Source organism: Chlorocebus sabaeus, chromosome 9, assembly GCF_047675955.1.
Source record: "Chlorocebus sabaeus isolate Y175 chromosome 9, mChlSab1.0.hap1, whole genome shotgun sequence".
NCBI classification, from domain to species: domain Eukaryota; kingdom Metazoa; phylum Chordata; class Mammalia; order Primates; family Cercopithecidae; genus Chlorocebus; species Chlorocebus sabaeus.
Genome location: NC_132912.1, coordinates 16,875,024 through 16,901,688, shown reverse-complemented (window position 1 = coordinate 16,901,688; position 26,665 = coordinate 16,875,024). Strand labels below are relative to the sequence as shown.

Below are 26,665 nucleotides of genomic sequence, written 5' to 3'. Positions count from 1 at the left end.
AGACCCACATCTCTACGAAAAATATAAAACTAGCCAGGCATGGTGGCACGCGCCTGTGGTCTCAGCTACACGGGAGGCTGAGGCAGGAGAATCATTTGAACCTGGGAGGTGGAGGTTACAATGAGCTGAGATTGTGCCACTGCACTCCAGCCTGGGCGACAGAGCGAGACCCTGTCTCAAAAAAAAAAAAAAAAAATTGGAAAAATTTACACACACACACACATGTATATGCATCTGTGTGTAAATGCTGACACATGCAGTAAAGTTTTAGACCCCAGACTAGAGGGCAGATCATTTCTCTCTTTTACTTTTGTGGCTGTGTATATATTTTCTTTATTTATAGTTAGAAAAACCATTCTTTAAGCAAACCTAATCTTACTAAGCAGATTAAACCGCCATGATAATGTTTGAAGCTGGAGAGCAATCTGCATTTCAAATCAGTGCTTCAAAATGTCAACCAAAATATGTTTAGAAGAAATTGTGAAGGGTTTTAACTCCGCTCATCTGATAGCATGGAGGGGAATTTCTGGATGGGCACCAAACATAGATGAAGCAGTAACACCGGTAGCCTTCTGCTAGATAAGTTTCTGTTTGGATGAAGTGTCGTCAAAAAAAATAATTAAATTTTTTAGCACAAGTAAGACCCCTGTGCACCTCTATCCTCTTGTATCCCCTTGGCTGGTCTTTCTGACCGGCACAGATTATTGAGATGAATCACTAACGGCTGGGCAAGCAGGCCAGGGCACCACACAGAGCTAACTGGCCCTTGTCATGCTGGATTCTGTGACATTAATCTCATTAGCTCTAACTTGCTGTGCTAATTGCACCGTTAGTTGGGTGCCTTTTCTTCCTTTGGTTTAACATTGAACAGATCGTATTCCATGAATCCTAGCTTCTATTTTGGTGAGTGATAATGCTTCAACCTGTGAAAATAACTTTGCCGTTTGCTTTGTAGGAGTACAGGTAGAATCCGAATACAGCGATACATTTACTGACTTGACTTTTTTTTTTTTTCTTTTTAGTTACCTTATCCCATATCACACAACTGGTCCTCAGCCATAACAAGTTAACAAGTAAGTGATGTTTCTCATTTTTTACAGTTTCTGACATTTAGGTAATCCTATGGCACTGCTGAGTCTGTTATTGTTTCCTTGGAAGAAACTAATGACAAATGATTTGTTACAGAAACCCTATTTTGGTGACACTAAGATGAGAATATTGTCATCTTGTATTTTGTCCTTTTGTAGTTAGCTCTACTTCGAAGATTCTTTTCTTTTCTTTTTTTTTTTTTTTTTGAGACAGGGTCCACTGTGTTACCCAAGTTGGTCTTGAACTCCTGGGCTCAAGTGATCTTCCTGCCTTGGCCTCCCAAAGTGCTGGGATTACAGGCATGAGCCATGACGCCTGGCCTGAAGATTCTTTCTTATCATGTTTATAAACCAAGGAGGAAAAAAATGGCATTGTTTCTCTAAGTGATTCCGTTCAGAGATAGTAAATGCTGTGGTGACCTGAACTGCCAGAGCATAGGTGAGCATTTCAGGAGAAAAACTGACTTGAAAACATTGAAAACTTGAAATGATTAGAACGAGTTCTTTGTTTTTATTTGTATTTCCTCCTCAAAAGGAAAAGGTTTAACTGTTCAATATACTTTCCATCCCTGCTTGATGGGGGAAAAGATGCAAAATTGTATACATGATAGACCTTTACATCTGTATTTTTTTAAATTTTTGAGTCTGGCTTCCCCAAAAGAAAAATTCTGCTAGGCATCCATAGAGCCCCACAGAAGTATCTGCTTAGCATACAGTAGGATGAATGCCTATTTTTGTATGAATATCTTGTGTGCATGATGGGCCATTTTCTTCATACAGCACTGGCTTTAAAGATATTAATGGCAGGGACCCACGCTCCTTTCCTGTTCCTAATTGACTGTCAGTTCTCTTTGCTTGCCGTTTTTCCTGCAGACTTGAATGATTTTCTAATCATGTGGCAAGAATTTGTTAAGGAGCTTTCCGAGTCCAGTGAAATTGAGCAGAATGTCATATTGAGGGATTTATGTCATGAATTTATGTGTGTATGTGTGTCATATACAGCCTGAAGCACAGAGCTGTTGATTATTGAGAATTAAGAGCTGCAGCGAGGTCCCCTCATGCGCAGGAAACAAGCGGATTAGTTTGTTGTTAGCCAAAGCGTGTATTTGTAAGGCAAAGGCAGAGTGATGACACAGTTGTCCACTTAAGTAGTGGTGGCCACAGAAGCCAAAAGTGAGACCTATAAATCTTGTGTGGTCATTGTTGTAACAGGTAATTTATTGTCGGTTCCATCGTTTTTTTCTGGGAAATGGTCCCGTGGTCCACAGAGACCCGATTCTCAGTTCAGAAGGGATTCGTGGTTTGTTTTGAAGGATGGGCCACATGATTCCTAAATCCCCCAAGATTTGTGAGCAGTAATAACTGACATGCTCTGTTGTGTAGTTTATTAAAGTATTTCTTAATTGCTAAGCTTATCATTGTTATAACAATGATATCTTGTTTCGCTTATCTTGTGCAAACCAGTTTACACAAGAAAGCAAAACTGGCCAGGATCAGTGACTCGTGCCTGTAATCCCAGCACTTAGGAAGGCTGACATAGGAGAATTGTTTGAACCTAGGAGTTTGAGACCAGCCAAGGCGACATACGGAGGCCCCCATCTCTACCAAAAATCAAAAAATTAGCTGGACATGGTGGGTGCACCTGTGGTCCCAGCTACTCAAGAGGCTGACCCCAGTAGGTCGAGGCTGCAATGAACCAGGTGATGACACTGCACTGCAGCCTGGGCGACAGAGGGAGACCCTGTCCCCAACAGAAAGAAAGCAAAACCTTTATTTCTATTAAATCATTCATTGATCTCTTCTTTGAAAACATCTTTCAGATCATTGTAGTTTATTTCTTTTTACAGGGGTCAATGGATCAGTTTCTTCCTCCAGGCATTATACTATTAGATTAATTTCGAGGGGCATATTTATATGCGGAGTTCCATTGTGTTGGCCATTCAGGAGGCTGACTGTGAAAGAATCCAAACTTTATATTTCTGCCTTGCCAGTTTTTTTTTCCCTTTTCTTCACTCCATTTGAGACACTCTTGACCTAATCCAGTAAACTCTAATTAATGGTCTTGGTAAATTCTGTTTCAAGCCATCCTGAGTAGTATCAGTGACACCCGATCTGTTTCAGTAAGGTCAAATTTGCATCCTTTACTATTTTTCTGGCATTTAAATGAATGACTTTGCTATGGTTTTTCAAGTGTTTATAGTAAATATGTCCATTTGATGGAAATATAAATATGCATTAAATGTAAGTGGCTAGGCACACCCTGCTGTCACTTTTTATGGTAATCAGTGTCTTTCACTCTCTGTTGTTTTTAATAGGGACCAGCTGACAACGCCACATTAAAACCACAGGGACTCAAAAGATAACTCCCCCACCCCCTCACCCGGCACTGCTTTTATCTTGCAAAACTATTCGTGTTTTTCTCTTAGTATGCCAATTACACCGTTCTCTGACATTTCCACTTATGTGCTCATGGAAGGAATGAATGGTTTACTCAAACCGGGACATTGATTTGGGGACACTGTTGACTCCACTGACAAGATCTGCAGGGTTATTGAAACGGTGTGGCACGGGGTTGACTTCCCTTTTCTTGCCAGTGGTTTTGGCCTTGACAGGTCCACCCAAGGCAGTAAAAGTGAGGCCACAAGGAAGCTGAAAGTGGCATCTGTGATTCTGAAATTCCTCAAGAATTTGGGAGCAGAAATTCCTGAGCTTTTAAATACTGCAGTTCATAAAAATATTTGTGTATTATCAAGCTAATTGCTGCTAATGCTTCAAGACTATTATGATGACACTATTTAAATTTAAACCTGGGGGCTTGGGGCAGCATTGATGGGTTTTTGAAGTCAGCGGGGGAATTAATCTGTCTGTAGCAGCTTTCCTAGATATGTACATATGCATGATATATATATATATATATATATATATGTATATATTTTTTTTTTTTTTTTGAGACGGAGTCTTGCTCTGTAGCCCGGGCTGGACTGCAGTGGCCGGATCTCAGCTCACTGCAAGCTCCGCCTCCCGGGTTTATGCCATTCTCCTGCCTCAGCCTCCGGAGTAGCTGGGACTACAAGCGCCCGCCACCTCGCCCGGCTAGTTTTTTGTATTTTTAGTAGAGACGGGGTTTCACCGTGTTAGCCAGGATGGTCTCGATCTCCTGACCTCGTGATCCGCCCGTCTCGGCCTCCCAAAGTGCTGGGATTACAGGCTTGAGCCACCGCGCCTGGCCTTGCATGATATATTTAAGGAGACAGGAAGAATAGTTGCAAGTGAATTTTTTTCTTCCGTCTTTTTGCTATGAATGGGCAGGTACTGACTTTGAATGCAACAAAGTCATTGGCAAAGTCAGAATGCAAAGCCATCCTGGCCCAATGGGAAGAGTTTCAGATTAAAGATCCTTTTGGAAACACTGTTTTCTTTGAGCACCTGCCTGTGATGTAGTACGCACCTGGCAGAAGGCTGGCTCACTCTTGTGCACCTGCTCTCTCTCTCTGCCTTTCAGAAACTGCTCTAATCTGCCCCACATCCCATGCCAGTCTCTCCTCTTCATATGCTGCTCTAGAAAGATCTATCATCTTCTGTCCCCTGTAGCCCTGCCTCTGGGCCCAGGGTCTACTCCTGCCTGCCTCTCCTCCTCCCTCCTCCTCTCTACCAGCGTCTCCCCATCCTCTCCCGGGGACCCCCTGGCTGCTCTGGCCCATCTGAAGCCTTTCCTCCCCCAACTCTCTTGCATGTAGACTCTTTTAACTCCAGCATGGCATTCCCTGTCCTTCTCTTGCTTTGTGTTTTTTCTCTCTGTCCAAATAGATGGTAAGCTTTTGTGGAAGCAGGGATCATTTCATTTTCTTCCTGAATGCCTGTGGCTGGGCACTTAGTGGCTTCCCTGTAAAAACCGAGTGTTCACTGCTCCCAGGAGGTCTGTGAATGACAGGGAAGGGCAGAGAGGAAACTGCTGGCTGGAGAGAAAGTGGGGAACATTGGGACCAGACGGTTTCTTTGGGATTAACTGGTATGGGGACTTGAGTAGATGCGGCCATCACAGACTTCAGTTTCTCACTCATTGTGTGCTCATTTCAAACATGGTAGAGCATGAATGCTCTAAAGATACATGACCTTCAGCCTGGGCAACATAGCAAGATCCTGTCTCTTAAAAAATGAGCCAGGCATGGTGGTGCACCCGTGTAGTCCCAGTTACTCTGGAGGCTGTAATGGGAGGACCACGTCAGCCCAGGAGTTTGAGGCTGCAGTGAGCTATGATTATACTATTGCACTCCAACCTGGATGACAGAGCAAGATCTTAGCTCAAAAAAAAGAAAAAAAAGATATACGACCTTATGTCCAGTAAATGATGGCCGTCTCATCTTTACAATCCTAGAGCCAAGGAATGATGGGCTGTGATGTGTGTTACTCAGGCACACAAAGGACTCGCAGCCAAACTGGTATCATGACCACTCAGATGCGTGGGAAGGCGGCAGTGTTGCCAAAGGTCATCTTCCTGTGTTTCTTTGCTTTTCCTTCCTGCCCCTGGCCTCTGGGGTTACCCTCCCTTTCAAGCCACTGTGGGCTGAGTCTTTTTTAGTCTGCTCCTTAATCCAATTCCCAGGTTTTATGGTGTTTGGAAGTGTGAGCTTTGTAAATGCTTTCCTACTGTTTTTTTTGTTTTTAAAAAGGAGTTTCTTTTGGGGACAACCATTTTAAGATTTGTCCACTAGAGGTCACTGTTGAGACACATATGTCCTCCTCCAGGTTTTGTACCTAAAGATTAGAAACCAACTTTGTTGTCAGAATAAATTTTTTGCAGGCTGTCCGGCCCTGCACCACAGGGCGTGTTGCTATTGCTGCTTACACAGTGCAGTTTTTACCGTATTTAAGGTAAATCCTTATAGAAGGAGGTGTGCTGTGTTTTTTGTTTTTCTCCTACCGTGAGCATACTCAGTTTCACGTATCATTATTTGGTGTTTATTATGGCTGCTTTCTCAAATTAGAAACATTTTTTCCCCTCCAATATCCTTACATTGATAGAATTATACTGCTTTACGTAGTATTTTGTATTGGGCATATGTGAGTTTTTTTTTTTTTTTTTTTAACCTGCAGAAGGAAGTTTGAAGTATTTATGTATGTAACCAGATTTTAATTCAAAAATAACTATAAAAATCAGGAAAATGTGTATTTTGTGCATATTTATGCTGATTTGTATACTGCTCAATTCCATTGTGTTGGGGAGAATATGAAATGAATGTGCATCAGGAAATGAATTGCATTTTTTACCAGTGATAAAACAAGCTCTGGGCCTTACTTTTTTCAGTGAAGTTTTCCTTAAGTTTTAAAAATAATTTTATTCCAACAGCAAAACCCATATGTAAACCTTGCAAGCACCTTAAATATGACAATAGTTTTTTTTTCAAAGTTTGTGACCCTTCTGTGTTGAGGATTAGACATTCATCATTTTGTGCAAGAAATAACCAAGGATATCTTTTTGCTCTGTGCAAACATTGAGGAGCTGACATCTATGTAAAACCTTTCAAAAGGGGGTCTCTGAATGTAATTGTTTAGTTTTATACTTTGAACTTTTAACTGCCATATAAAGCCTTTTCCTGAGAGATTGGCAGTTTTGCCTACAATTTCAGATCTTCACTGTGATCATATCTCATTTAATGCATCGGAAATGGCTAGGCAGGTAGTAAACCTAAGTTTTATGGCAAAATATGGGTTTTTAAAAAATATACACTATTTCCTATTAGTTATAGCTTATGTATGAATTTATAATTATAGCAAACAAGAAATACTAAGATACTTTCTTTGGTGGTTTCAATAATTTATTTATCAAAGATAATCTAAGTACATAAAACTTAATACTTTTAAATTTTATGCAGATGTATATTTTATCTACCATAAGTCATATTATAAACAAATTAAGCAGCATATTTCACATGAAAATGCTGCATTCTTAAAATCTGTAGATCCAATTATAATGAAGAAAATTTAGCAGTTTTTAAATAGCGTAATACATTGAAACCTTTTTATACAGACATAATAGATTGTTGGGATGGTTGAGAAGAACTAACTGTCTGAATTCCTGAGGGTGACCTTCACCGCTCTTCTCAGACCTTGCTGTTCTTGAATCTGTAGTTATTCCATCCTTCATAGATTATTTGTCTTGCTTTATGCAAAAGTTCTTGTGCATGGCTTATATGAAATTAAACCATGAGGGGGGAATATGTAAAATAAATGGTCTCTGTGTCATGAATTTATCTTGTGACAATATCAAAACAACTTGCTGTTTGCATTTTAACAGGGTGTAAATGTATTTATAATACAGAGGCTTTGATCAATAACTTATTTTTTAAATTACTGCACATTTATCAGTTCACTTCTGTGCCATCATTAAAAGATGAGAGTTAAAAAAAAAATTTGCATAGTATCTTTGAATCCAACAGCTATTAATTAAACAGTATCTATCTGATGGTACCGGTAGTCAGGTTACCATGAAAAAATGACTGGCAGTTGGACATGCATTGCTGTTTTTGGCTTTATTGAGTGAGCGCCTGAGATCATCCTGTGGCAGGGTCTGTTGACCCAGGGACCCGGGACCAGTGCGGCCAAGGCCAGCGAATGAAGTCGAAGAAATGTCCTCCCAATGGCATCTTATCTGTCCTCAGCTTGTAGACTGTGGCCACCCCCCACCCCTGTTCTCTTTGTTGTCGGGCCTACCAACCAAAACGTACCTGTTCCAGAATCCTTTTTCTTGAGGTCCTGTTCTGTGCTAAGTGGAAGCTAGCTAACATGTGAATTCCTCCACAATATATTTTTAAATGGAACCACCCCAATCGTGAGAACTTCAGCACGGTGGCAGGCTGTGGAGAAAATAAGACGGGGGAGTGTAAGCCTGTCACTTTCCAACTCATAATTAGCCCATGTGTGGGGCTGATCCTGAAAAAGGTTTCTTTTGCTATTGATGATAGGATGTCTATCAAACAGAATTGATTTAACAGCAAAATATTCTACATAGATTTTCAGTGGATGCACTCTCTCCTAAATCACTTGGTGTGTGTGTACATGGGAGTATGTGTGCAGAATGATAGAGGAGATATACTAAGAGGTGCGGTACTTAGGTACATACATTCTTGTGGAGCATCTCTTCTCTTTACGTTTTTATTTTTTAGAGGTAGTGTTTTTATCACCCAGGCTGGAGTACAGTGGCACAATCCTAGCTCACTGTAACCTGAAACTCCTGGGCTCAAGCAAGCCTCCTAGATGGATGTGCACCACCACGCCTGGCTGATTTGCCCAGGCTGGACTCAAACTCCTGGGCTCAAGTGGTCCTCCTGCCTTGGCCTCCAAAAGTACCGGAAATATAGGCCACTGTGAGCCCCTGTGCCCAGCCGTCGTAACTTTTCTTAAGTCACTGATCTTTTTAAATAATAGAGTGAAAACTACAACCCTGATCCGTAGAGAAGTGCACGTGATGGTTGTAATTTCACCAGAGGCTTGTGGATCCCATGAATTCTTTAGAGGTCCACGGAGCTCAGATTTAGAAACTCCAGAATCGGATGAAGATAACACTAGTATGTTTGCCTGCATTGTGGACATAGTGATGTTATTTGTTTGTTTGTTTGTTTGTTTGAGACAGGGTCTCACTCTGTCAACCAGGTTGGAATGCGGTGGCGTGATTTCGGCTCACTGCAACCTCCATCTCCTAGGTTCAAGCGATTCTTCTGCCTCAGCCTCCCTAGTAGCTGGGACTACAGGTGTGCACTGCCACGCCCAGCTAGGTTTTGTTCTTAGTAGAGACGGGTTTCACCACATTGGCCAGGCTGGTCTTGAACTCCTGGCCTCGAGCAATCTGCCTGCCTTGGCCTAGTGATACTCTTTCTTAAAGGAGATGCTTCTTGGAGATTTGTATAAAACTTCAGATGATTTTTAATGCATCACAGAACTCATTCTTGATGGCTTCTTAAAAAACTGTAAAGTGCCACCTTATTACTCTACTCAAATTTACATTTTGTTAAATAAGAATTTGTAATCCTGGAGCTCCCAGGCTTGAACAGAACGTGCGTGTGGGCATGTGCACATTTTTTTTTAAACGGAATACCCTTCCCATTTCCATTTTTCTTTCTGTTCGTCATTCAGCCTCGCAGGCCAAAACCGCTCAAATACAATTGATAACCAGTTAACGAACTCACTGACCTTGCATTTTGCTGTTTTCAGTCTGAACCTTCTTTTGTCTAATTTTTTTTGCTGTTTCTTTAGCTTTTTTTCCCCTGTCTATCTATTCTTTGTTCTAGTCTCCTGATTTTTTTTTTTTTTTAAAACTGATGTTCTTACCCCTGTCTCTGAATTTGGCTTATCCTTCAGAAAGCTGAGATGAATACTCATGTTCCTCTGTAAAGCCCTCCTTTTCATCCAGCTGAACCAGCACTGTGTGGAAAGAAATACCAGGCGCCCCACAGCCTGCGGGACCATCGAGAACAACACCTATGTGATAACTGCAGCAGGAAGTGAAAGAGGAAAGAGTGAGTTTGTTGAGCCCCCCACTCTGTATCACATGGAGAAGACAGGTGTAAAGTGGTTAAGTGACCAGAACAAGGGGGCGATGGAGCTTTCTGTATGGCTTCCAAGTGGCTGCTCCGCCGTGTCCCCTGCCACCTCTGCAAGTGATGTGTGCGCGCTTGACGTCCCATCAGGTCAATCTAGGCACTCCATGGACGAAGCATTCCTGTGGCTCTGGGTCCTTACTCGTTCCAATAGCAGAACAGGGAGAATTTCTAAGGTTAAAAGCCATAGCTGTGTTAGTTCGAAGGGAGTGATCAAAGCTCCCACGTGGATTTGGTGGATTTTCCTAGCCCTGGGCGTCTTCCTTCCCCTCCCCTTCTTGTCCTCTTCATGCAGTGACCCCAAACATAAGGTCCGGTAGGAAGAGAAGCAGTCCAGTTGTGGCCTCTTGATGGATTAATTCCGGTGTTTTTTGGTTGTTGTTGTTTTTATTTATTTATTTATTTATTTATTTATTTATTTTTGAGACACGGGTCTCACTTTGTCGCCCAGGCTGGGGTGCAGTGGTGCAATCTTGGCTCACTGCAGCCTTAACCTCCAGGCTCCTGTGATCTTCCCACCTCAGCCTCCTGAGTAGCTAGGACTACAGGCATGCACCACCATACCAAGCTAATTTTTTGTAGAGGTGGGATTTCGCCCTGTTGCCCAGGCTGGTCTGAAACTCCTGGGCTCAAGCAATCCACCCACCTCGGCCTCCCAAAGTGCTGGGATTACAGGTGTGAGCCACTGCACCCAGCCTAGATTAATTCTTAATTGTAAAAGAAGACAGAAACTAATGGCAAAACGTGCTTTTCCTGTGTGCATGTAAGAGAGTGCGAGATAGAATGTGACTTGCTTACTGTCTACCTTGTAATGTTAATAATCTAGGCTTATGTGTAGATTATACGTTCATTTATATTATACATAGTAAAGGCATGTACTCATCTAAAAGAGCCTAGAGCACTCCTTTGATAATACTGAGCTTGCTTTTCTCCACTGATGGATTGAAGGTTTTTTTTTTTTTTTTTTTTTTTTTCCTTCATATTCTCCTTCTCTGTCTTCCCAGTGTTTTGGAATTTCCTGGGCATTTTTCCTACCCTTCCTTTTCTTACCCTTCGCTGGATGTCACTTCCTCCCCAGGCCACTGAATGCCATTTGCTTTTCTCTCAGCGCTGCTTCTCCCTCCCAGCTCCCCAATTAAAGCTCTTTATTGATGTATGGCTTTGCTGGAGGGGTAGCACATCAGAACTGGAGTGCAATTTAGAAGTGGTGTTCCTGCAAGAATTCAGAGTTCATATGTCCTCCTGAAGATGCTTTGGGAGTTAACGCAAGATTCAGGCATTAACTAATTTTTATATCCTCAGAGGAGAAGAAATCCATGCTTGTCAGCTTTTTAGGAAATTTGTTTGGTCATGCATACACACTTTTTATAGATCAGGAACAGATATTTTTGCATGTTTGGCTTTATACTCTAAAATCGACCTTATTACTTGCTTATAGCTTTTTTCCTCTAATTTTCATGTAACTGATTTTTCACATTGCTGCTGAAAGAGTAGGACCATTGTGTTGCGGTGAGTTAAGCCAGGGGATATTTTTGTTCACTAAAATGACTTAGGCTACAGAATCCTGAGGCGGCTCATAATAGCATAGACTGAACATGTGCTTTGGAGCACAGGTCCTCAGTAAATACTTGTTGTTTATTAACTAAAAGTACATTACCATTGTTATTTATAAAGCCAATAATATTTGGAGGACGTTGGCCTTTCTTGGGGTAGATGCTTAGATATTTTGCTATTTTATGTTTACCTTGAGGAACATGTAGAACCTTTTAAATGAGAATTTGCTTTACTGTTTCATAAACTTTATGTTTTTAAATAACCTAGAACTACTGTAATTCACTGCTTTAATAGCTGCTTTGGGGGAAGTCGCATACAATCTGTGAAGCCAGTTATCATTAGTATACTTTGGAACATCAAACTCTTATGGTCATATGTAATTAGTTCATTATCATCCACCTTGTGTTTTGGGCCAGAAAACAAAGGTAATTAATCACTATAACTGCAAATGACCTTTTTTTTTTTTTTTTTTTTTTGCATGTAAAGTGCTGAAGTGTAATTATTCATACGCGAGAGTGAGAAGATTCTTCTTTATGTGTAACTATTAAAATGGCATTGAGAACTATGATTTGCTGAAAGAATCGGCATGTTTATAATTAGTCTAGACACCACCTCTGTGCTATGAATGGACTCATGTTCTCCAGTTATTATGGCTAGAGATTAAAAAGGCTGTGCTTTTACTTTGACCATGGATGCCCCAAATCATATTTCAGCGACTTTCTGCTAATTTGGTTTTTTTCCTCCCTTGCTTCATTCAGGCCAAAGGGGGGCACTTGTTTTTCGGTATCATATTCATTAAATGCTGGGGCAAGGAAATTTTTAGTAATTTTTCTAGTAACTTGGTAGTAGTAATGTAATATGCTAAGTTATCTTACAAGCTAATTTTAATATCCTCTACCATCCTCTGTCCTTCTATGCTTTATAAAAAAAAAGCTGTAGAAATATATGACATTGTGAACATCTGCCCAGGCATTTTCATTTGTTATAACAACAGACAAAAACCTCTTTTTTTTTTTTAATAGCAATATGTCAGGTTGTTAGAAGCAATGCTACTCGGTTTCATTTTGCTGTGACTCATGCTATGTGGTTTATTTGGGGACTCTTTGGCCTGAGGGTGGGTGGCACTTTTGCATCCTGAAAATGGGCACGAGACAGTAGTGTTGCCTCCATTGCAGCACAAGGGTGGGCGTGCCCCTTTGCCACCTGCCGTCCTGGTCCTGGCTGTCAGCAGTTGCCTCACATGAAGTATCTGCCCAAAGTCCTCTTCTTCCCTTGGTGTAATTCACAGTCCATCACTGGAGGCGGAGGTTGAGCTATCAGTTTACTGCTTTCAAAGAGGCTGGGTCCCTTGGCTTTCATGCCCTGGGCCAGCCCTAGCTCAGGAATCACCAGCTCTAAAAACGTCCTTTGGTGCTTCTGCAAAAACAATTGGGTGTAGTGCAGCCCCCAACTCCCCAGAAGTTTGGTGGAGATGGTGGGTGGAGGTCACCTCCAGATTTCATGCCTGCGGTGCGGATGGAAAGCACCATGTGTTCGGAGCAGCTTCTGGCTTCCTGGCAGCCGTGGGTGTGCGTTAGCATGGTGCAGGGTCCAGTGCTGCCCTTCTGGAGCTGAAGAGGACCTGGCTGTCGCTGGTAACCATATGGCTCTAAAGACCAAAGTGTGACCCCCTGACCCTCCCGTGGGCTGCACCCAGGCAGAGCTCCTGTCCTTATGTTTTTGCGTGGTGCCTGCTGCTCCCAGAGTCTGTCGTTCCTTGCAGCTTTGTTTTTTTGCCTCAAGGGCCACAAGATGCTTTTGCTCAAAAAGCCCCCAAATCAGCTGCACCCTGATGTGTCTGGTGCTGTCTGTAGCACCCAGCATCCTGCCGTTAGGGCTCAGTGTTTTGAAGCTGAGCAGTAGACCAGGTGACATCTCTTTGTATAACTACCGTTGGTCATGATGAATTTGCCACTGAGTGACTTAATTCAGTGTGCTAGGGAATTCAAGGCTTTTCTCCTCTGGAGAGTTGTCCATCTTAATACTGATCTCACCATAAAATCCTGCGCAAGGAGGCAGAAGTTGACTAGAAAGGGTTTGATGGTGGCACCCACGTTGAACATGTTAGCTACTTAGAGTATCATTTGTTTCACTTGTCATCAATCCCCAGGCTCAAGAGGCATCTTCATTTGGATCAGATTGATGATTATACTCACTGCATTATCGCATGGGGTAAGGGATGTATGTGTTGGATTGATAATGGTGATGCTGCCAATGAATTGAAAGTTTTCTGAGCCAAAATACGGTTCCCAGACTATCAACATCAGCATCCCCTGGGAAGTTGTTGGAAATTCAGAGTCTCAGGCTTTACCCCAGACCTACTGAATCAGAAACTCCAGGATACCCCTCCATCTGTGTTTTAACAGGCCCTCTGGTGATTCTGATGTCTCTGTGGTTTGAGACCCACTGCCATCGGGCACGGCTGTGTAATAGAACGTTCTGCAGTGATGGAAACGGTCAGTATCCCTGCCGTGCAGTAGTGGAGCCACTAGCCACCACATGTGGCCATCGAGCTCTTGAAATGGGGCTGCTATGACCAACAGTAGCATTCATCATTTTATTTAATTTTGATTAATCTAAGTTTAAATTTAAACAGGTGCATATAGCTAGTGGCTGTCCGTCAGATAGCCCAGCCCCAGAACATACCCTACTAATTATTATTGTGTAAACTCCTAAAATGCTTTAAGTTGTAGTTGTGGAATTATTAATTGTAGATCATAGAGCAGAATTTTCCTTATTCAATTCAACAGAATTGAAACTGCGATTGTTATAACAGTAGGTGATCTTGATTCTTCCTGTGGAGGGGAGACAGTTTGCGGGCTGCTGGCCGGTTGGGGGAAGCCTATTCTTGAGCTGATTGATTGTTGATTTTGTGAATATGCATCAACGGTGCAGTGCCGGGTGGCTCATGCCTGTTGCAGATATAACTGATGACTGTAGATACATGTCCTTTTAGGAGTAAAGCTGTTGCTCAGGAAGAGGTGTCAGTATTTTGCACAGATGGACTTTGGTTTCTCCAGCCTGTCCAGCAAAGTGGAGGTGCTTCCGGCCAAAGAGAAGTGAATGAGCCCTTTGGGCACTTTGGGCTGCTTGTGGAACCTTCCAGAAACTGTGCTGGTAGAGACGGGGCTGCTGAATTGCCAAGTCTGGGCTGGCACATGAGATGGACAAAACTCTTGAATCACATTCGGGTTCTTCAGTTTAGGAGGACCTGAAGGAAAAAAGGTCATGGCGGGTGTGTTAGGTGGAACTGCTGCAAAGCCTAGAAGAAACTTTGAGATTAGTCTCTGGGGTGATGTGACCACATCCTTGTCACCTTTCCAAAACACCAGCAGAGGCTCTGGGACGAGAGCATCCCCAGCAGTCCTGTGATCTTGCGGCTAGAGCGAAATGTGACATTGAGGAGCCAGGGGATATCTGAGTCCTTTGAGACTGTTCCCCAAACCTAGCAACTGAAGTCTCAAAATTAAAGCAACCATCTTTTACTAGGCAGAAAATGATACTCAATTCTCTGTCAGAAGCAAGGTTCTACATGACTAAGCTTCCTAATTGAGGGCCCCATTTGTTGAATTATTTAAAGCCATATCATTGATTTTCATAATCCATCTCCTCTTAGAATCCTAGAATGTTAACACGAGGTGGGAGAGACCTGGGAAATGGTCATAATCCAGCCTTCTTATTTTACGGAGGCCCAGAGAGGTTATGAGTTGAGTGAGGGCACACACAGCACTGTAGGGTCAGGGACCATGTTGCTCTTTAGTTCCTTTGGTGTCATAGGTCAGCTGGGGTCGTAGATCAGAAGCAGGACAGATTGATGAAAAAGGGTCATTTCAAAGACATAAGAAATATACTGATGCACACTGTTAAGTTTTAAAATGCTTCTTGCTCCTGCGTCCTATAGATATCTAGAAAATTCCAATAGAATATTTAGGTAAAATATTGCAGTGGTCTTTTTGGAATAGCTAAAATTGTTCCTGCCCCGTATGTATAGGATTTAGTCATGGCACAATTCGTATTGCTAACTGGGTTATTTTTTCTGGAGAGTTTGGTTGCGAGTAGTTTATTTTCCAAGCACTAGGCCTGTTTCAGTTGATTGACTTTGATACTGTATCTTTTGTAACTTACTTTGTTTAAATAACATGCCTTTCCTACTTTATCCCCAGAGTATTGAGATGCTCTGTGTGCAAAGTATGGCACTGTGCACCTAATCAGCATTCTCTAAATATTGGTTCAAAGAGTGAATACCATCCCATCCAGAAGGGTCTGCATGTTAATTTCTGTAGATTTTCACTGTGGTTGGCGGTTAAAAAAATTTCTGTGTATTTAGGGAGAATATTAGCTGTGTATTATTTTTTTTCCTCACCTAGCTTGAATGGAGTCTTAAACAAAAAATTCACATGCTCACCAAAAGGCTGGGAGAGGTTTTGTAAATTGAATATGGGGTTATTGTTTGCATTCACAAAACAAAGCCCTAAATCACATTTAGCATAATTTGTGGTTTTAAATTGGACTGATTTAGCAAGGAGAGTGAAATAATCTCTCATCCTGTCAAAAAGGCGATACCTTTGGACCAGCATTTAATTGCATTGGCAGAGTAACTTCGGGAAGACAGCAGTAATTCTGGCTGCATTATTCTTGGTTTGTGGCTAAATTGAGATCATCATTTTCTCCTGGTTTCACTAACTTTCGTTATTGCTCTTCAAACTAATCAGATGAATGTGGTCTTCGAACTAATCAGATGAAGGCTTAGTGGTAGCTGGAGGGTGGACAGGGGAGGGATGAGGTCTATGGGCAGCTATACTGTATATACTTCATGGTCTCGGGGGAGAAGATGACATCCCAGTGACCCAGAAGGCACAGCCTGGTGATTTTCTTTTCTTTTCTTTTCTTTTCTTTTCTTTTTTTTTTTTTTGACATTGAGTTTCACTGTTGTTGCCCAGGCTGGACTGTAATGGCGTGATCTCAGCTCACTGCAACCTCTGCCTCCCAGGTTCAAGCGAGTCTCCTTCCTCAGCTTCCCGAGTAGCTGGGATTACAGGCATCTGCCACCATGCCCAGCTAATTTTATTTATTTATTTATTTATTTATTTATTTATTGTAGAGATGGGGTTTCACCATGTCGGCCAGGCTGGTCTCAAACTCCTGACCTCAGGTGATCCTCCTGCCTCGGCCTCCCAAAGTGCTGGGATTACAGGAGTGAGCTACTGCGCCAGGCCAGTCTTCTCTTCTCTAGATAGAGTTTCACTCTTGTCACCTAGGCTGGAGCGTAATGGCATGATCTTGGCTTACTGCAACCTCTGCCTCCCAGGTTCAAGCGATTCTCCTGCCTCAGCTTCCCGAGTAGCTGGGATTACAGGCATCTGCCACCATGCCCAGCTAATTTTTGTATTTTTAGTAGAGTCGGAGTTTCACCATGTTGGTCAGGCTAGTCTTGAACTTCTGACCTCAGGTAATCCACCCAGCTTGGCCTCCTAAAGTGCTGGGTTACAGATGTGAGCCACCGCTCCTGGCCCCGGTGATTTTCTTGGTAATTGCTTGCACACAGTGAATACCATTCATTTGCACAGAAGTGTTCCATGGACTGTGCACCTAAGAAAGAATGTACATTTGCAGCCACATTGTACAGGTAGGGTTCGTTTGCATTCCTGCAAGTATCCAAGAGGGAGGGTCCTGGCGGAACTTCGAGCTGTCTAGATTACCTGATGAAAACCTGTTCTTTTCTCAATAGCCACTTCAGGAGCTCACCCAGGGGCCGCTCACTAGACCACTGCTCCCTGCCCACGTGCCCCAGTTCAGAGTAATCTATATTCTTCACAGTCCGTTCTTCCAGTGAAAGCCTCTCTTTTACCTTTCACCAAGCCTTACCTCTAAAAGAATAGCCAGCGATACCTTAGACATTTCAGAAATAAGCAAAGTGCTTGTCCCTATACTTTTGTTCTCCTGGGAGTTATCAACTAGTCTTCTTGAAATGGCTAACTGCTTAAATATTTTAGATGTACATTTGGCATTTTACACACACCTTTGTGGTGGTTCAAATCACAGGTGCTCCTGGGTCTGAGTTTAGGTCTGACTGCAGGAAGCAGGTTAGTGTCCCGGCCTCCTGGGGCACCCCTGGAGGAAGCAGATGGGATAGGAAGTAAACTGACTGATAAGAGACATCACACTTTCTTGGGCTGGGCTCCAGGCCCCTGTTCATGTTCTTAGTTACCTGGATAGTCTTGGTATCAGAGTTTATGTGAACCATGGCCAAGCTTATCACCCACAGAAATGTTTGTAGAAAGACTGAATAGCAAATGGGATAGATGAATTCGTCTATGGAAACTCCTTCTACCAATTTATAGTTTGCGCTTTTGAGATGAAGATGCCTTTGGCTTTTACATTTGTATTTTCAAGTGTATATATGCTAGGGAAGGAGGAACCTTGCAGATCCCTAGTGGTTGATTTTCACCTTGGATCTGCATACTAGAATTCATAGCATGCTACTGAGTTGACTTTTTGTATTTCTATATAATACCAGTGTATCGATCTGTTGCTAATCTGATGTAACCTTTGTGTGTGTGTATGTGTCTGTATGTGTGTGTCTGTATGTGTGTGTGTGTGATTGATCAAGATACGTTACTCCAGAGGCCAAAATCAGAAACTAGGGAGGTCGAATATTTCATCATTTAAAATTGAGCTTATATTGTTATTAATGCAATGTTAAGAGGACAGCCCTTCACATACTAGGTTATTTAAGCAGCTTCAATGTACACCACCCCGGAAGGGATTTGGAGGTCGCCATCTTGCTTCTGGTGGCAATGCAAGAAAACTGAAAGGAAAAAAAAACAACAGTTGCACTTATAAGACCCTATGTGACAACCATAAGTATGTACGCTTCACAGTATTTTTATAGGCTGTTTATGGTACAGAAATTCTCTTTTGTGCATCTTGGTTCTGTTGCCCCTGTCATTGTCCATCTGAAACAAACTATGCCAGGCACTTAGCTAATCAGATACAAAGAAGCATTTCAGCGGCCACTCAGAAGTGAGCGACTGCTTATGAAAAACCTGTACAAAATAAATAAGACTGGTAGGTGAATTCGATGGTCCTTTTGGAGTTATAATGTTTCTTTGCTTTGAAAGAAAAACAAAACATGCCGCTGCAGTCCCTTTCTAGGAGTTCCGTCCCCAGATTCACACTCAGCGTTTTGTTTCCATAGCGGTGCCACCCAACATTGCAGAACTGAAGAATTTGGAAGTGCTCAACTTCTTTAACAACCAGATCGAAGAGCTGCCCACACAGATCAGCAGCCTTCAGAAACTCAAACACCTGAACCTCGGGTGAGTATCAGTGGAGGGAAGGGGCGGAGAGGGAGAGAGTGGAAGGGGTGTGCCGGGTAGGGCCAGGGGAGGAATTATTTTTATATTATTGCACAGAAATGGATCTCTAATTTCTTTTTATGTTTTGGGTCTTAAACAAATTTTATTGTTTTAATATATCCTTTCGGTGGCCTACATCAGTGAGTATTTGAGAGCTAATTGAGAAGCTAATTGTTGGCACAATAAGGAAGTTAAATTTTTACTGTATTTTGTGTCCAGTAAAATTTTATCTCAGTTCTGTTGACTGAGAAGGGACTTATTTGCATTGCATGAACTGGCAGACAAATGGTAATATGGTTGATTTTTTTTTTTTCTCTCCGTGTTAAATAGGAATAGTTTACAAAGCACCTTTGTGTCATGGAGGGAAGAATATTTTCCCTAATGATGCTTCATTCATTTTTGCAATTCTCTGTAGCTGAGAGGTGAAAATCCTCTGTCTTTGTTTATGCAAAGGTGAAGAGAGGAGTTTTGATTCAGCTGAGGTTGCAGAACCAGGGAGCAGTAAATAATAATACTGATAACCTGTTTTTGTGTATTACTTCACAGCACTTGACCCTCTCAACATTTGGGAGGTAGGGAGGGCAGGTTTTAGTGCTTTCATTGTACACAGAGGAAGCTAAGCCTTTTCAAAGGGGCTCAGGGCCTGGCTCCTGGTCCCCTCTGAGGTTAGTGTCCAAGCTGGGAAGAGAACCCCATGGTTCTGGGTCTAAATGCTCCTTCAGACTCCATTGATATGGTTTGGATCTGTGTCCCCACCAAATCTCATGTGGAATTGTAATCCCCAGTGTTGGAGGTGGGGGCCTGGTGGGAGGTGATTAGATCATGGGGGCGGAGCTCTCATGAATGGGTTAGCACCGTCCCCTCTTGGTACTGTCCTTATGATAGTGAGTGAATTATTGTGAGATCTGGTTGTTTAAAAGTGTGTAGCACCTCCCCTCCTCATGCTCTCCTGCTCCTGCCATGTAATATACGTGCTCCTGCGTTGCCTTCTACCATGAGTAAAAGCTCCCTGAGGTTTCCCCACAAGCAGCTGCTGCCATGCTTCCTGTACAGCCGGTAGAACCATGAGTCAGTTAAACCTCTTTTTTTGTAAGTTGCCCAGCCTCAGGCATTCCCTTATAGCAATGGGAGAACAGACGAATACATCCATAGACCCCAACTGGAACTGTGGCATCAGAATTCCATCTTCATTGGTGCAGCCATCAGATGAATCTGACCATTCATGCTTCAGTCTCTGTGCAAAGTCATATATTCATTAAATTGTAGCCACTAAATGCTCTGGTTAAGTTAGTGATTGACATGGAGTGGCAATAGATGCTGGCCAGGTATTTGCCAGCTTTTTTTTTTTCTTTCTTTTTTTTTGAGACAGAGTCTCGCTGTGTCATCAGGCGGTCTTAGCTCACTACAACCTCCACCTCCTGGGTTCAAGCGAGTCTCCTGCCTCAGCCTCCCGAGTAGCTGGGACTACAGGCACATGCCTCCATGCCCAGCTAAATTTTGTATTTTTAGTAGAGATGGGGTTTCACCATGTTGGCCAGGATGGTCTCAACCTCTTGACCTCATGATCTGCCTGCCTCGGCCTCCCAAAGCGCTGGGATTACAGGCATGAGCCACTGCGTCTAGCCGTATTTGCCAATTTAATAGGGAGCAGTCATGAAAAAAATCTCATTCATGGAGTGATTTTTAGTTTATTCTTTCCACAAAGAGTTTGGTCAGACACATTATTTTGAAGTTCACTTGGGCTTAGGGACCAACTTTGTAAGATCCATGGGCAGCCTTTATTCTTATGTCTGAGGGAAAGTGAAGTTAAAAGGAGGGAGAAACATCACTTTAGATGAGATGGGTTTTTTTTTTCTCCCTACAAATTTGGAGCCTGTATACCCATCTGGCAAAGCAGAAATGAAATGATTCTCCATTTATATCTTGGTTTTACAGACTATTCTATCCTGATCTTTAATTTGTATGTGAGAAAGAAGCTAAAACTACATATAGATGTATACTCTTACTGTTAATTTGTTCATTTATTAAATATATATATGTATACATATTATACATATAAAAACTCAATCACTAGGAACAGTGCTTGGCACATACTGAGAAGTACCTAGTATTAGTTAGCTATTGTTATCATCATAATTGTCTTATTTACTTTTTCATTGATTCCATGACTAGGTAAGTGACTTTTCTATGTAAGGAATCTTGCTAGTACCGGGGAGCCAAGGTGAAGGTCATGGTCCCTGACCTTACCTACTAGGGCAAGACTGGCTATAAACAGGAACAGACCAGCGAGGTCACAGATGTGCTGGCGACTGTGGACCGGCAGGGGGAGCAGCAAGACGGGGAGCACTTTAATCCGCAGGTGAGATTCTCAGGAGCAGGAACACAGCAGGTAGCACGGGAGCTGACACTCGATACGTGAGAATTTCTCAGACTTAAAAGTCGAAGGAAGGTGTCTCAGATTGAGCGAATGGTATTTTTTTTTTTTTTTGAGACGGAGTCTCACTTTGTCGCCAAGGCTGGAATGCAGTGACGCGATCTTGGCTCACTGCAATCTCCGCCTACCTGGTTCAAGCAATTCTCTTACCTCAGCCTACCAAGTAGCTGGGACTACAGCCGCCCGCCAGCACGCACAACTAATTTTTTTATATTTTTAGTAGAGAGGGGGTTTTGCCGTGTTAGCCAGGATGGTCTTCATCTCCCGACCTCGTGATCCGCCCGCCTCGGCCTCCCAAAATGCTGGGATTACAGGGGTGAGCCACCGCGCCTGGCTGAGAATGACATATTTAAACGCTCACAGCACTGCCTGCCTGGGGCCTGGGAATTGTCAGTTTTTGGCGCTGTTGAGTATAAAGTGTGAGGCAGGCGGTGGTAAAGTCAGAGGTCAGGCTAGACAGGGAATCCTGGATGTTTGCTGTTCAGTGAATGAGGATTTACCAAGTTGCCAACCATGTACCAGGCATTGTTCTAGCTACTGGCTATCCAGCCCTGATGGAGCTTCCATTACAGTTGGGGAAACCAACTATAAGCAAATAAATGTTTATAATAATGACAGGGAGTCAAAAGTGCTAAGGAAAGGGCTCTGTGCTAAATAAACAAGCTCGTCTTGGGCGCGGTGGCTCATGCCTGTAGTCCCAGAACTTTGAGAGACTGAGGCTGGCAGGTCATCTGAGGCCAGGAGTTGGAGAACAGCCTGGTCAACATGGTGAAAACTCATCTCTACTAAAAATACAAAAATTAACTAAGTGTGGTGGCACATGCCTGTGATCCCAGCTACTCTACCTGGGAGGCTGAGGCAGGAGAATCGTTTGAACCCAGGAGGCAGAGGTTTCAGTGAACTGAGATTGCACCGCTGCACTACAGCCTAAGCGACAGAGTGAGACTCCATCTCAAAAATAAATACATAAATAAATAAACGAGCTCCAATTTTATACTGACCATTGAGAAATTTGCATAGCAGAGTAGCAGATAGAAGGTACGGTCAGATTTTCCTGTGAAAGATCAGTATGGAGAAGAGGGTGGAGGGAGGTAAACCTAGAGGTTAGGAGACCAGTAAGAACACGAGCTTCATGTCCCATGTGAACTAGGACAGTGGCAGTGGAGGCAGGGGGGGATTTTATATGAAAAATGTACAGGCGGTAATGTTGACAGACAGTAACTGATGGGATGGAATGATACCTATATTTCTGTGTTGGGCGGCTGAAAAATACAATGGATGGAGACAGATTTGGGAATAAAATAATAAGCTCAGGTTTTGTTCTTTTTTGACTTTCCTAATAACATTTTGGTTTGAGGCACCATAGGACAGAGTCGTACAGTTTTCTTTTTCTTTCTTTTCTTTTTTTTCTTTTTTGGAGATGGAGTTTCGGTCTTGTTGCCCAGGCTCCAGTGCAATGCACGATCTTGGCTCACTGCAACCTCCACCTCCTGGGTTCAAACGATTCTTCTGCTTCAGCCTCCCAAGTAGCTGGGATTACAGGCACACCCAACCATGCACAGCTACTTTTGTATTTTTAGTAGAGACGGCGTTTCACCATGTTGATCAGGCTGGTCTCGAACTCCTGACCTCAGGTGATCTGCCCACCTCGGCCTCCCAAAGTGCTGGGATTACAGGCATGAGCCACCACACCCGGCCCTAAACTTTTCTTTTTCAATGAATGCATCTTAGTTGCCTTCTTGTTCTCTTCGGAGTTGTTTGCATTTTTGGCTGTTGGTGCTGTATTGATTGTGTAAAGCTTTTTGTATTTAATTACGTAGCTACATAGATGGAGTTGTCAAAGTTTGAACAAAACTCCCAGTTCTTTGAGAAAGGAGCTAAGATGGGTTTCACTAAAGGATACTTCTGTCCTCAAATGGCATATAGAATTATACTCACACAGTAAGGCAAGTTATAGGGAGGACTCCTTATTTTAAGGAGCCAGGGTGAAAGCATACACACAGGAGATCACAAAACGGAGCTGGGAAGCCACTTGTGTGCCTTCCAGAAGGCACCCTCCATCAGAATTTGCTTTCAAAGTTTTTACAGTATTTGAAGTTTATTCTGATGATTGTAAGACATCAGAAAATTTTAGGCCACCTGAATAAATAAAAGAAAGTTTAGTTCTGTTCTAAGTTCAGGTTATTTATTTCATGGAGTTATTTTCCCAAAAATGTGAAGCCACGTAGGTTCCCATGTAGATGATTATTTCTAGGATAACTTCACTGCAGGACCACCACGCCCAACTATTTGGGAATAACGTTTGACCTCGTTTGTTGCTAGAGCTTGTCTCATGAATACATAGAAGTTTTTATTAAGTCCCATGTTGGGTATTTATGGATTTGGATTATTTGTTCATTTTTCGAGACAAGGTCTCGTCCTGTCACCCAGGCTGGAGTGCAGTGGCATGATCTCTGCTCACTGCAACCTGCGCCTCCTGGGCTAAAGTGATCCTCCCACCTCAGCCTCCTGAGTAGCTGGGACCACAGGTACGCGCCACCATGCCTGGCTAATTTTTGTAGTTTTTTTTTTTTTTTTTTTGTATAGATGGGTTTTTGCCATGTTGTGCAGGCTGGTCTCGAGCTCCTGAGCTCAAGCAGTCCGCCTGTGTTGGCCTCCCAAAGTGCTGGGATTACAGACGTGAGCCACTGGGCTCAGCCTGTTTTTTTTTAAAATTTTTATTTGTGATACGTGTGAGTAGGTCACTGTGGAGGTGAGAAAAATTAGTGCCTTGAGACAAGAAGGTTTTATTGAAGCTGGAGGTGCTCAGGACAACCTGCAGAGAAGAAACTGCTCTGAAAAGAAGGTATTAGTACAGACCTTTCCGGGGCTTTAGAAGAAAGGGAAGAAAGATGCTGAATAGCCTGAGACCCCCTGATTTTATAAATTTCTCCACCATATGCAGGCATTTGCCCACTTCCAACACGCATTTGAAAAATCTTCCCATGCAAACAAAAGAATTGATACCACTTGGCATAGCTGAGCGCTGCGAAGCTTTATGTTGAAACACCTGAAGTCACCTGAGATTAAGCAAGTGTGGCACAAATAGAAAACCACACTTGACAGTTGGGACCATCCAAAGTGGAATTTCATGAGGTGAACTTGCTCGCTTAGGGCTGATTCAAAATTTTCTCTCAAACCTTTTTGAAAAATAATTCTAGCAACAGCTCGAATTCCCTGAGAAGCCACATGTGAGCCATGGATCGGGTGTTGGGTGCTTCAGATATTTTCTCTCTCATGCTCCCAGCAATCCTGCCCTCAAGGTGTTGTCAGCCTCATTTTATAGTTGAGGAAATTGGGTGTCAGAGAAGCTGAGTAACTTGGCCAAGGTCATGCAGCTAGCAAGTGCTGGAGCCAGACTCCTCATCTAGTTGTCTTCTGCCTTAAAGCTCCGTACTTTTCCTACCCCCACTGTAGCTTCTCCTGGAAACCTTGATTGCTAGCAGTGTCAGAGCAGGTCCTGAGCACGGAATTCCTACATGTGGAAATGTGGATGGATGGAGATGGATGTTAGCACCTGCCGGAGGTAGGGGGGACAGCCAGCATGTTCTATCTTTCATTGTGCAGACAGAGATGGCACCAGGTCACCATGCCCATGGACTGGCGTCTGGAGAGGCGGCCAGAAGTCTCTGCAGTTCCTTGCCCCCTTTGTAGCTGGGGCTGTTGCTAGCAGTTCTTCTGAAGTTTCAGCATTTAAGTAAGGGCTTCCTTTCTGCCTGCCAGGGTGGTGTGCCTACTACTGTTACTTCTGGCCATCAGCTGCACGTGGGACTCTGCTGTGTTCCTTACACGTTGTGGGTATTGGTTTGTCACTCCAAAGAAAAAGGAACCTGAAATTCAGTAGATTCTTGCCACCAGGAGGTGGAGGGGCCCCAGGCTTGCTCTGGGCTGGAGATTGAATGGGAGCTCGCTCTCAGGTGAGATGCCTCTTCCCTCTACACCTGTCTAATCGTGGATTTCCTCTACCTAATATTGCAAAAGTGTATTTATTTGCAGAGAAAAATGCTAAGGAATCAGCAGTTTTCAAAACGGATAACTTAAAGCAGTGTTTAAAACCAGAAGCACCTAGTGTGTGCTTCTCTGCCGTCCTCTCTTTGACTTGCAATTTCCTCTCAGAATCCTTGCATCGGAGCCCAAGGGTCTGGAGTGGCTTTGGCCTCTGTGAGGTACAGGGTGCACCCAGACACATGTCACCTTCCTCAGTCACTTCTGAAGTCTTTGCTCCTTACCCTCTCTTAGGCTGCTCTTTCGTCTCAACATAGCATTAATGACAAGCTCCATCTTGCCTGTATTACAAGGTAGTTTTAGTGAACAAGGGAAGTACTTGCCATAATGCGCTTCACAAATTGTGACTTCATGGAGAATGCTTGTCGTTGCTGTCATGGCAGTAGATAGTCGTGGAGGTCGTTTTGCTGGGTGTGGTCTGTCTGGGATGTTTTCTGCCTGAGAGAGGGAACCCACGTTTCCCTTTTGGTTGCCCCCTCTGCTGGCAGCTCTTTCTGGTGAGGCCCGCTTGGTAGGGCTGGACCGAGCTGGATCTGTTATGAGAAGGATCGATGGCTAGAATGATTTTTATTGTCACAGTCCCTTCCATCTTTCAATATCTGTCAACTTTTATTAAAGTTTTTTTTTAAATTGACTTTTAAGTAAGTTCAAAGGGAACTGCATTAAGAAAAATAAGGGGCTTGAAGAAAGGATAAAAGATAGTGTAGAAAAAAATTCCCTTAGACTTCATTGGAGACACACACAGACACAGACACAAACATGCACACCCACACACCCACACCACACACACATACCGTGTACACACCCACACACCCACACCACACCTACACCACACACCACACCCATACCACACCATACAAACATACCGTGTACACACCCACACACCCACACCACACCTACACCACACACACATCACACCCATACCACACCACACACACATACCGTGTACACACCCACACACCCACACCACACCCACACCCATACCACACCCACATCACACCCATACCACACCACACCCATACCACACCACACACACATACCGTGTACATACCCACACACCCACACTACACCCACACCACACACACATCACACCCATACCACACCACACACACATACCGTGTACACACCCACACACCCACACCACACCCACACCACACACACATCACACCCATACCACACCACACACACATACCGTGTACACACCCACACCCACACCACACCCATACCACACCCACATCACACCCATACCACACCACACACACATACCGTGTACACACCCACACACCCACACTACACCCACACCACACACACATCACACCCATACCACACCACACACACATACCGTGTACACACCCACACACCCACACCACACCCACAACCATACCACACCACACACACATACCGTGTCCACACCCACACACCCACACCACACCCACACCACACCCACACCACACCCACACCCCACACACATACCGTGTACACACCCACACACCCACGCCACACCCACACCACACCAACACCCATACCACACCCCACACACATACCGTGTACACA

The 26,665-nt window shown here is 43.4% G+C and overlaps 1 protein-coding gene across 3 annotated transcripts in view; it reads left to right on the top strand.

Annotated features, from left to right (window-relative positions):
- RSU1 (Ras suppressor protein 1) overlaps window positions 1-26,665 on the top strand; it is a 230,777-nt gene that overhangs the window by 33,084 nt on the left and 171,028 nt on the right. For 2 of the 3 annotated variants that reach the window (XM_008002372.3, XM_037983371.2), the window contains 2 exons: window positions 1,023-1,073; window positions 18,474-18,594. In XM_008002372.3, coding sequence (XP_008000563.1) covers window positions 1,023-1,073; window positions 18,474-18,594 — 172 coding nt within the window. The remainder of the gene's footprint in view (window positions 1-1,022; window positions 1,074-18,473; window positions 18,595-26,665) is intronic. The other variant, XM_008002375.3, reaches the window with a different exon arrangement.